The sequence below is a fragment of the Lactuca virosa genome, chromosome 4, assembly GCF_052849685.1.
Source record: "Lactuca virosa cultivar CGN04683 chromosome 4, Lactuca_virosa_CGN04683_v6, whole genome shotgun sequence".
NCBI classification, from domain to species: Eukaryota; Viridiplantae; Streptophyta; class Magnoliopsida; order Asterales; family Asteraceae; genus Lactuca; species Lactuca virosa.
The window spans coordinates 343,936,881-343,949,260 of NC_136429.1; the positions used below are offsets into that span (position 1 = coordinate 343,936,881).

The 12,380-nt window shown below is 32.2% G+C and overlaps 1 protein-coding gene and 1 long non-coding RNA gene across 3 annotated transcripts; both read right to left on the minus strand.

Annotated features, from left to right (window-relative positions):
• Nucleotides 1-1,296: 1,296 nt before the first annotated feature.
• LOC145108612 (alpha/beta-Hydrolases superfamily protein) lies at nucleotides 1,297-12,075 on the minus strand. Of its 2 annotated transcripts, none has more exons than XM_079045652.1 (13): nucleotides 11,629-12,075; nucleotides 10,701-10,841; nucleotides 10,584-10,610; nucleotides 10,126-10,216; nucleotides 9,656-9,699; nucleotides 9,419-9,517; nucleotides 8,943-9,000; nucleotides 8,802-8,854; nucleotides 8,618-8,719; nucleotides 8,420-8,485; nucleotides 8,221-8,342; nucleotides 5,009-5,186; nucleotides 1,297-1,510 (listed from the first exon to the last, which is right to left on the minus strand). In XM_079045652.1, the coding sequence occupies exons 1-13, from the start codon at nucleotides 11,758-11,760 to the stop codon at nucleotides 1,448-1,450; spliced, it is 1,176 nt and encodes a 391-aa protein (XP_078901778.1). In that variant the 5' UTR covers nucleotides 11,761-12,075; the 3' UTR covers nucleotides 1,297-1,447. The 2 variants fall into 2 exon arrangements, with proteins under 2 accessions (XP_078901778.1, XP_078901779.1); XM_079045653.1 differs by having other exon boundaries at nucleotides 10,701-10,847; nucleotides 11,629-11,758.
• Nucleotides 6,101-8,212, minus strand: LOC145108613 (uncharacterized). Its single transcript, XR_013708415.1, has 2 exons — nucleotides 6,572-8,212; nucleotides 6,101-6,478 (listed from the first exon to the last, which is right to left on the minus strand). It is a non-coding gene; the product is annotated as an uncharacterized LOC145108613 (long non-coding RNA).
• Nucleotides 12,076-12,380: the final 305 nt, after the last annotated feature.

Here is a 12,380-nt window from a genome sequence, read left to right on the forward strand (position 1 = left end):
TGATAAAGGGATAAATCATAAGTAGATCCATACTTAGAATGTTGGATAAAAATATAAATCATAAGTAATTTCATACTTAAAATGCTTGATAAAGGAATAAATCTTAAGTAAATCAATATTTAAAATGTTTGATAAAAAGAGAAACCGAACATGTGGTTTCTAGATAAATGATCCAGTTAATGCTAAATAAAAAGAGAAACCGAATCCATGGTTTCTAAATAAAGAGTCTGGTTAATGCCTATAGTGAGTTTTATAACCGAGTTATGTGACTAGATGCAACCCCTTAGACGCTTCATTGGATGTCGTGCATAAACTAAAGATAATTATCACCCGTTTTGATTGATCCGTCGAGGTTATAGCTAGCAACCGTAGGTGAGGGTGTCAACCCAACCACCATATCTGCCGCCACGGACCTCCACTATTGGACCTCCATCACCATATGATTGGTAATTAACGACACTTATTTCAGATCTACCATCCACACCAATACTTGATGACCCGATTCCATGTCACATTAGTATGTCTTATGACTACTTGCACTTAGCATAAAGAACTCAATATTATCAAAACTGGTAAGAAAATTTGGTTTTTGTCCATTTTAGGTAACCATTTTTTTTCCGTACACATTTGATTACCTCTTTTCATAATAAGGTAATATCACTAGTAATTACCAATCATATTACCATATTTTGAACAGATCAAACAAATTTAATGGTAAAAAAAAAAGGTTACCTAATTGTAAACAAAAACCAAAATTCGTTACCCTCCTAAATTATTAACCCTTCAATCTATAACTACATTTAAATTTATTAATAAATATGGTCAAATAAACAATTTAAAATTAATTATTTATAACAATAGTTATAATTAACATTAAATGAAAAAATAAAATTAAATTTTTTATAATTGAATAATATTGTTTAAAGCTATTTCAATTTTATATATCAATTTAGGGTCACAATTGTTATTTTAATAGTTAATATCACTGACATAATCAATATAAATAACATATTTGTTAGAATTATAACATATAACTTTAACTTGCGCAACACGCAAATTTTCACGTAACAGTCTATAGACATGCACACCAGCAGACATTATGGTTTTTATTTAACCAGCCGAATAATGTGATCCTCAAAAGCCGCCATATAACAAAAATATAGAGGGCTTTTTTTAAAAATTTTGCTAAGACAAAAATATGGGGGAGATCTATGAACCATTTTGTAGTAGTGTAGACATCAAACTTAGTTGCACATCATAATTTAAAAGTGAATGATTCAAGAAATGAGAATCAAGTGAACGGAAAATGCTGTTAAATTAAATAATTAAATAATGATACAAGCAATGATTAATGTGAAACAAAAATGATGCTAAATTGCATAAGATACAATAAATGATAACTAAAAATTGCATAGGATGCATCAAATGATTAACAAGTTTCTTAAATTCAGAATCCTTGAAACGAGAAAGACAAGATCCTGAACAGCCCGTCCGGGTTATCAGCATGTACCTGACAACAAAATTACAGGATCCCACTTTCATTTTTTTTATCACACATTCCCAAATATTTCTAAAACATTCTGGCAACCAAAAACCCCTTTATTCTTTGACTACTTTTTGTCTTCAAAATATTAGGCAAATTGAACAGAAATAGCAACATACTTTACTCTTTTTACAAATATAGTCAATGTATTTTGTGTTGTTACCTACAATAGCAATGTATTGATAGGCAATAGTAATATGTAACCTATCATAACAATGTACTTACTTTTCTTTACACAAATAGCAACGTACTTGCAATTTCTTAGCACATAATAAGTATTAAAATGTAACAAATAAAGTAGATTCCCTATACTGGTTGAAAAATGTAAGTACGTTGATATTATGGGTAAAAGTAAAACAATTGTCATTATCGGTGACAAAAAATTGCAAGTACGTTGTCATTATGGTTACTATATATATATATATATATATATATATATATATATATATATATATATATATATATATATAGGCTGCTATTATCGGTAGAAAGTATATCGATAGCGAGCCTTCCAAGATGTGTGGCATTTCTTCTACTTTGTTAAAAAATTGTAAATTTGGCATAAAGTGGAAAATACATACGTAAATAACATTAAAGAAATGGGAATATAACTTATTAAGGTAATTAACTTTTCAGATTGTTTACATCTGGGTAACTATCTTTTTTTTTGTACACATCTATGTAACGAACTTTTTGGAAGTGTTCACATATGACCTGCTGTAGCAGGTTACATCCGGTCATAATGGTCATATGTGAACACTTTCAACAAGTTTTTTACCTAGATGTATACAAAAAAATAGTTACCCAAATATGAACAAACGAAAAGTAAGAATAAATTACACGAATGGTCCCTGTGGTTTGGGTGAATTTGTGTGTTTGGTCCCTAACTTATTTTTTTTAACTCGGACGGTCCCTACTGTTTATTTTTGTTGCGTGTTTGGTCTCTGTCTTACCTAAAAATACTATTGTGCCCTTATTGATTTATTTTTTAATTAATTTTCTTATTATGTATTTATTTTTTATATATTTAAAAAATTAATAGACCCTACATATCTGTATCTAATCCTCCCCAACTTTTATTTCTTTTCCATCTTTAGCGACATCGACGTCTTCACCATCCCTTCTTTTTTCGGTCCTTCAACTCCGGCGAACCACACTACAACCGACCATCCCTTCTTTTTATGATGCATTGAGTCATGGTGGTTATGGTGTTGGTTCACCGGAGTTGAAGGATCGAAAAAAGAAGGGATGATGAAGACGTTAATGTCACTAAAAATGAAAAGGAAATAAAAGTTTGGGAGGATAAGAGATGGGATGGTGACCGGTAGGACCCAGATTAAATTTCTCAAATGTGGTTTAGGGTTTAGGGTGAGGAGATACAGATATGTGGGGTCTATTAATTCTTTTAAATATATAAAAAATAAATACATAAAAAAAACTAATTCAAAAATAAATTAATAAGGGCACAATAGCCTTTTTAGGTAAGACAGAGACCAAACGCGCAACAAAAATAAAAGTAGGGACCATCCGAGTTAAAAACAAAAAGTTAGGGACCAAACACTCAAATTTCCCTAAACCACAAGGACCATTCGTGTAATTTACTCTTACTTTTCGTTTGTTAATATTTGGGTAACAATTTTTTTTGTACATGTCTAGGTAACGAACTTGTTGAAAGTGTTCACATATGACCATTATGACCGGATGTAACCTGCTACAGCAGGTCATAATAATTGTCATATGTGAACACTTTCAAAAAGTTTGTTACCTAGATGTGTACAAAAAAAAGATAGTTACCCAGATGTAAACAAACTTAAAAGTTAATTACCTTGATAAGTCATATTCCCTAAAGAAATTTTGTAAGTTGTAAAGATTGTAGATTTAAAAGACTTATGAGGTTAATCATAAATTTAAACTTAATGTTTAAAAAATTGTAAGTAAAAAATTACATGTTTCTTTCTGCAATTTTTATTCTTGAAAAAGTAAAGTCTAACAATCTCGAATTTTAAGAGCCATATATATATATATATATATATATATATATATATATAGGGAGGGTTCAATTGAGAAAAAAAAAATTGAGAATGGGGGAATCATTCTCAGCCACCCATTTATTTTGCCGCAAAACACTTAGGCGTACCGTCGGAAATGGATAACAGATAAACATGTGTTTTCTAACCAAACATGTTTCCTTAAACTATACTAATCATTACCTTAATATACACAAAAACATACCTTTTTTTTGTTTTTTTTTTATTTTTAGAAAGCCATTTTTATCGAAAAATTATTTTAAATATATCAAAATTCATAATTTTTTATTCTCTACAAATAGACATCCATATTGATATAGTTTTAAGATAAAATAAAAAAATTATTTTTTTTAGAGTTTCAGCTCTCGTTATTCATAAATGAATAAAAATGTATCAGATTTTTATTACAGTACATTCGTTATTCACTTATGAATAAAACGTATGTTTAACTTTTTTTTTATAGTTTAAGTATCGTTCATATATGAATATAACACGTAATAAAGTTTTCTTACTTATAATATATTTTTTTTACATCATCTTTCGTCGTATATTATATTTATATATGAATAAAACGTGTATTAGTTGTCGTCATATTTTATATTCATATATGAATAAAACATTTATCAGATTTTTTTTACAGTTAATTTGTTATTTATATATGAATAAGTAGTATAAATGATACTTAAACTGTAAAAAAAATTAATTATATATTTTTATTCATAAGTGAATAACAAATGTACTGTAGCAAAAATCTGATGCATTTTTATTCACTTATGAATAACGATAGTTGAAAATATAAAAAAAAATTATTTTATCTTAAAAGTATATCAATATGGATGTCTATTTGTAGAGAATAAAAAATCATGAATTTTGGTATATTTAAAATCATTTTTCGATAAAAATAGCTTCTTAAAAGTTAAAAAAACGAAAAAAAACTATGTTTTTGTATATATTAAGGTAATGATTAGCATAGTTTAAGGAAACATGTTTTGCTCGAAACACATGTGTATTTCTCATCCATTTCCGCTGGTACAACAGAGGCTTTTGCGGCAAAAATAAATGGGTGGCTGAGAATGAATCCCCCATTCTCAACCTTTTTTATTTCTCAATTGAACTTTTATATATATATATATATATATATATATATATATATATATATATATATATATAGGTATTTAATATTTATGAAAGAAAATTTGATTTGCAATCCTGTATCTGCAAAGAGATATGGATGATGGCCCTAAAGTAAAACCATGGAATTTTAAAAAATTAAATACAAGAAATAGCAATGTAGTTTCATTCTTTCCTGTTATGGGATTGTGCTTGAAAAGTAGGAACAATGGTTGTATAGAAAACTTGAAAGCAGGATGTTGTAATAGAATTAGGTTGGTGCATTTAATAAGAGATTATGTTATCTAGGAAATGGAAATGGGAATACCCAGTGACCGGCATCTTCAAGAACATGCATTTCGACTCCAGCAGTACCACCCTCTTCTGCAGCTTGCTCCTCAGCTACATGGATCCTCTGCAGATCTCCAAGTGCCCATCTGTGTAAGCTTCTTTCTGCTTTTAAAAAATTTATATGTACACCCCGAGGTACATCTTCCACCACCTCCCTGCCAAATAAATACGTTTAACGTTGCTATTATCAATTAGCATGCCCAAAAATATACCCACAAAAACTATAAGTATGTATGGGTTAAAACTTAAAACTAAACTACATATGTTGTTGTTCCCCCTCAAAATATTAAGCATTTTTTATTTTTTACACTACATGTTGTTTCTTTAAACAAGTCTTGGAGTCTGTTTCTGAGACCAATTTTCTATTTTTGTTTAAAAAAAAACTTGTTGCACTTTCAGCGCTTTTTTTATTTAACCACTTGACTAACAATCACACTTTGTTCGACCTTTATAAAAACAGTTTATTCTGTGTTACCCAGTTTCAAAAAAGCACTTAATATAGAAAAACACTTGTACTTCAATCATTTTGTTTATTTAGCCTTTCAACTATTTTCTGTAGTAATTAAAATATTATTATGCCTTATTTAAGCGTTTAAATAAACCATTTTTCCCGGAAAAATACAGAAACTTGACTCGTGTGGGGTTTACCCTCGTCATCCCTAAAAAATACAGAAAAACACATTTTATCGATTTAGCTGGTTAATTTTTTTATGGATATTTATTAGACAAAATTGCAAAAATGGTCCCTGTGGTACGCATTTTTTTGGGGTTTTAGTCCAAACTCCGACTTTTTTGGCTTCGTGGTCCTTTGGAGCTAGTTTGGTTGCAGATTTGATCCCTCGGTAAACTGAAATGACTTTAATACCCTTGGGTATTTATTTTCTATTTGTAAATTTAATAATTGTTATTCATGTTAATAATTTCTCTCTCTCTCTCTTGGTCCCTCGGTAAACTGAAATGACTTTAATACCCTTGGGTATTTATTTTCTATTTGTAAATTTAATAATTGTTATTCATTTTAATAATTAAAAAATGAAAGGTCTCTCTCTCTCTCTCTCCACAAAACAAGAAATTAAAAATCAAGTAAGAAGTATTCACCCCTTTTATCTTCCGGTCTTCAAGAAACAATCAAACTAAAACCAAAAAGATATCTAGAATCATGTCCATCAACAATAAGCATCTGATTTCTTTTATGAATCGGTGCACCATTCTATCTACATTTTCTTATAGACTAGTATGATCTATTTAAACACCTAATCTTCTTGCAGATTAAATGAAGTGATTTCTCCAGTTGGTTCATGGTTGATTGATGTTTAAGATATCCATCCAGATCGCCACCATCTTCATAAAAATACCGGGGAAGACGAACCAGATCTTCAGCTCCATCATCATCGTTGCCACCACCACCGGAGAAGAAAAAACCTTCAGCTCGTCACCGCTACCAGATCTGCAAACGAGATACTCGGATCTGAAAACGAGGTCCTCAGATCTGAAAGTCATCATCTCCTTGAGCTCGTCTCCGCTAAAAGAGAAGACCTACCAGGCGGCGGCGTTAGGGCTTGCTTTAACAAGAGAAGCTCGTCATCTGAGGAGGAGATCGGAGACCCACGCACTCGATCTGATTTTTTCTTCTTGAAGGTGTTCCTCCGAAAATCATTCATCAGATTTGATTTCGTGTGTGTGGAGAAGAAGGGGATGGTGGAGGTTACCAGAAAAATCAATTTACAGAAAAAGGAGGTGAAGGACACGGTGGTAGTGGCGAACGGTAGTTGAAGTGTGTATGTGTTCTTGTGTGTGTGTTCATGAATATGAATTTGTGTTCTTGAGTTTGTATTTGCGCGCACACACACACACAGAGGCCCCTCTTTTTTTATTATTAAAATAATTATTAAAATAAATAAATAACTATTAAATTTTAGAAAAATGAAAGAAAAATGAAAAATAAATACCCCAAGGGTATTAAAGTCATTTCAGTTTATTGAGGGACCAAATCCGCAATGAAACTAGCTCAAAAGGACCACGAAACCAAAAAAGTCGGGGATTGGACTAAAACCCCAAAAAAATGCATACCACAGGGACCATTTTTGCAATTTTGTCTATTTATTATAATAATAGTTTATACTTATACAGAAAAATCCATAAGTGGCTAAATCAACATATAATGGTGAAAGTACATTATGTTTTTCGGTATTTGTTCATGATACCAAAACCGAGTAACCAGTAAAAATGTTTTCTTTAAGAGTAAATTACACGAATGGTCCCTATGGTTTGAGGTAATTTGCACGTTTGGTCCCTAACTTATTTTTTTAACTCGGAAGGTCCCTATTGTTTGTTTTTGTTGCACGCTTGGTCCCTATCTTACCTAAAAAGACTATTTTGCCCTTGGTTTTTTAATTTATTTAAATAAACACACCCCCAACCCCACTTCCACCCCACCTTACCTTACCTACCGCAGTTTATTTAAATAAATTAAAAAAATCAAGGGAAAAATAATATTTTTAGGTAAGATAGGGACCAAGCACGCAACAAAAACAAACTGTAGGGACCTTCCGAGTTAAAAAAAAATAAGTTAGGGACCAAACGTGCAAATTACCCCAAACCATAGGGACCATGCGTGTAATTTACTCTTTCTTTAAAGAGTCAAAAAAGTAAGTATAACAGTTTAATCACCACCGAAAATAGTTAAGTGACTAAATTGATAAAATGGTAAAAGTATGATTACAAAAGAATTTCAATTATGATACTTGGATTAGAGTAAATTACACGAATGGTCCCTATGGTTTGGGGTAATTTGCGCGCTTGGTCCCTAACTTATTTTTTTAACTCGGAAGGTCCCTGTTGTTTGTTTTTGTTACGCGCTTGGTCCCTACTGTTTGTTTTTGTTACGCGTTTGGTCCCTATCTTACCTAAAAAGACTATTATTTAAATAGGGAAAAATAGTGGGGTAGGTAAAGGAAGGTGAGAGGGGTGGGGTTGGGGGTTTGTTTATTTAAATAAATTAAAAAATCAATGGCAAAATAGTCTTTTTAGGTAAGACAGGGACCTTCCGAGTTAAAAAAATAAATTAGGGACCAAATGCGCAAATTACCCTAAACCATAGGGACCATTCGTGTAATTTACTCCTTGGATTAAGAGTTGTGTTGGCAACAATATAAGTTTTGGATGACTCATCAAAATTCAAGAAATTACCATAGATTAGTTTCTTCATAAGATTGATACATTTGAGCAATTCCATCAAGGTCAAATGTCCAAGAATAGGCAGACGAAGATGAATAAGAAGGGTTTGTCTTCCGAAGATTGGTAACCACCCACTGCAATGAAAAAGAAAAATAGCAAATGAAAATGAAAAAAGATTTATTATTTGTCTTATAAAAAAAAAAAGATTTACCTGAGCCACATCATTCGAAAACCCCTCACGCACAAGACCAGTGATGACCTCCCTTTTTGATGTGACCTTCCTTGAAAAAAGATAATAGAAAAATTAAGATTGTAAAAGTTTAACAAGAATCCTGTATATGAGATACGAAAGTGAATATGTAAAATAACCAAAAAAGAGTCGTTACTCTTTATGCAACACACAACACACCTGGTTAGGCAATGCACTTAGAAAAGTGATCAATTCAGCAGGATGATCATCTCCGTCTCTACCTGCTCGTACCTTTCCAGGTGTAGCATCTAAAACCCAAACCTAAAAAAAAAAATAATAACATCTTATAATATTATTTATCCAGACACCACTTAATGACAAGAAGAAAACAGGGCCTCCTTACTCTTACAGGCCTTGCAAGTGGCTTTGCAGCTTGTTCGACCATGCTCAGTGCAACTGGATCATACATAATAAGTATGAAAACAATGAAAGAGAGCACTAGTAAAGTTTTAAGTAACTTTTAAGTCTGCTGTGTATGCATTACCTTTTCCTCCAAAGCTGTGACCAATTATGACTCGTGGTATTACTCTAAGATGCCCCAGCTACTCCACACAAAAACAAGACAGATTTTTTATTATTATTTTTCTTTCAAATTCCAATAAGAAAGAAAATTAACAGACAACTCCGGTTCATAAAAAAACATATCTTTATCTTTATCTTTATCTTTAATATAAAAGCTAACTGAAACCCATGGCATCAGATAATTCATAATTTTATTTTATTACTCACTTTCTTCATTAACAACCTTTAAGTCTCCCACAGAAGAAGGCTTTTCATATGAGACATGACCACCTTGCTTATGAAAAGTTTGCCATTAATTTTTTATCAATTAAGCAACTTAACTATAAATACTTAAGTGGCCAAATCAATAAAACGTTGTGTTTTTCTATTTTTCCCCATATCAAAACCAAACAGTGTCTATAAAAAGTTTACTCAGTAGAAAAACAGTTTAGTGGTTACAAGGTTTAGGACATCAAGGGCGGCTGAGGCAACAGTATGAGGTCCTCTCTTTGTGATAGATGCTGAATCACCATGACACCGCAAGTCAACCAAAAGAAACTGTGTCAACAACAGGAATCACAGGATTACATTTACATTGCATAAAAGAACTAAAAACATTTACTGTTACTTATGACTTTGATAATATTAGTATGTCAGAAATTTTCAAAATTAAAAGCAGGATGGAAATCAACTTGCCTGCCAGTTTGGAAATTCCTGTGCTAATCTCCGAGCAAAGGTGCCTAATGTATCAGCCATGGTAAAACTACTAAATCATAGAGTTTATCCAACAAAACAACAAATATAATTACTATTCCTCTTATTTCTTCTATGGCAGTCTTCTAAAGTAAGAAAAGAAAGAAGGATATAATTATATAAAAAAAAAAAAAAAACTAATTACACAATAACCATAGCAGAAAACTAGTCACCACTCTCATACATTTTAGGGCTAAATGCAAGAAATTGGCATTTATTTGTTTATTACAACATCATACTTTCATTTCTTTCTATTGCAACATTATACTTTGAAAAATCTACCCAGTTATAGCATATTAGTTAATCATAGCAGTGAAGATTGCTTTGTATTTGGATGGCAGTGTTAGATATCTCAAAATAGAAAAGAAAAAAAAAATGAAAAACATGAACATTTAGTACAGCACTGCACGTACCCCAGTTCTTCCTGCTACCTAAAATGCCATGCAAAAGAACAGCTGTTGGGGGACAAGGTAGTGTTTTGTCTGCAATGTAACTCCATCTAACCTGCACAGATCAAACACAAAGAAACTCAACACACCAAATACCAATGCTTGACATCAAATTTATGTTAAGGATAATCAATCTACTTCTTAATGCAAATATGGTTTATACCATATGATTTTGTGCTTGAATTTTGGTTCACTTATTGGTTAAACCATGAACATATAAAGCTCCATTACGATTAGGTGTAACTAAGGATGGTTGATGATTTATACTTTTTGTATTATTAATCATGTTTAACTGCAATTGGATTTGATTTCATGGTTTGCATTGATTTGGTGGAATGGAAATCCCTTGAGGTGATTTTCCTTGAAAATCCTCAAATTCAGTTATATTATTCCATAATTACAACATTGAGGATACAACTTACAAGAGGTCCTTGAACAAGATCATATGCCTGCAAACAGATGAAGCACCAGTGTTAGTACTAGTAGATGCAACAACATAAACCCTGTGCCAAGTGCGCAAATTGATTCTTCCACATTACCAATATTTCAGAGGGCTTTATAATGACTTTCCCTCTATCAAGACTCTCATCTAATAATGTCATCTGAATTTTTGGCCTTGTAGATGACCTCCTTGACTCACCCTCAGCTGACAGCTGGATGCAAAATGTCCCTGTCCCACCCTACAACTAGGAAAAACAAGTTATGTATCCCCATAGCTAGCTATGGATAGTATTATGACCACATCTATATCAATGGTAATAACATACAAATCATACAGTTACTACGCACATATAAACCACCATATAAGTCCTTACTCCCAAACTGAAGTGACTATGGAGTGTAAACTAGAAAGTTTGATTAATTCAGACAATCAGACAATAAAAATATCATCTCCATGTCCTTATAACAGAATGTCAATGCCATGCTTATATTATTGTGATTTTACTTGAATCCTCATCAATCTACTAAGTTCTTTTACATTGAATTCTAGTCTAGTTTCACTCTCTTTGATCAACCCAACTATATTAGGTTTGCACTGGAAACCAGATTCCATGATCCCCTTGAGGTACTTTCTTAAACTTTTCTGCATGTCCCATAGAACATCTCACTGCTATTTGATCCTTCCAAAATTTGACCATGTCAAAGGAAGATTGCATTATCGCTTTTCCAACTAAACCAAAACCATTTCACCCATGAATTTACAACAGAAAGTTTTAAGAAATTGAAATTTATTGAGGTAAATTAGTAAATATTTCATATCTGTTTCTTTATTGGTACTAGGTTTTCGATATGAAGTGTATCACCTTCGTTAATAAAAGTAAGTATTGTTTCAACGAGTAAGACAAAAGATAGTTTGCGTCAGCTATAGAAACAACGAACTTCTACATGTACTACAGCTAAAACATTGAGACAAATAATATGAAATTTTGGTTCATCTCCTGATGGTTGATTATTAGAGCGGAGTACCTGAGAAAGCCTTGAAATCTTTGGCATTTTGCAATTAATCACCGGAAAGGGCTTGAAACTTGACCTAATTCCAACCGATGACGTCTCGCTCTGTTGATGGCAAACTAAAAAATTCAAAGCCGCTGCCGCCATTTCAAATGATCATATGCTGATTGAAGAAAGTTGCTTCTTTCTGATATCCGATGAATAGACAAGAATGCACAGGGAAACTCGAATTGATGGAGGAAACAATGAGAGATTTTGATATGCAGTAATGAAGAGGGTGATAGAGAGGGCGGACGGAGGTACCGAAGAGGGAGCTGGAGGCGACGGCTGAGTATGTGGCTGCAGTCCACCGTCCACGTTTTCTCGCGCGTCTCACCCCGTTCCCAAGATCAATTTAACGAGAGAAGGAAAGGAAACTAGAAGAAAATAAGAAATTTGTGTTCAGGAGGAAGGAAGCGGAGAGAAATGGGAGAATCACTTTCCTCCTAATTTTTCTTTCTATTTGGGAGGATTTGGAAAGAAAGAACAAAACGATTTATTTTCCTTCCACTTCTCTCCAACTCGGGACACAAAAGAAAATTTTGTTTTTCTTTTCTTTCTCTTCTTTTCTCTCATGACTTTCTTTTCTTTTCTCTTTTTTTCTTTTGTTAAACTCGGGAACGAAGTTTGCACAAAAAATGTGAAAGCCCGTAGTAATTCTTAGACAAAATTGCAAAAATGGTCCCTTAGGTATGCATTTTTTGGAGTTTTAGTCCAAACCCCGACCT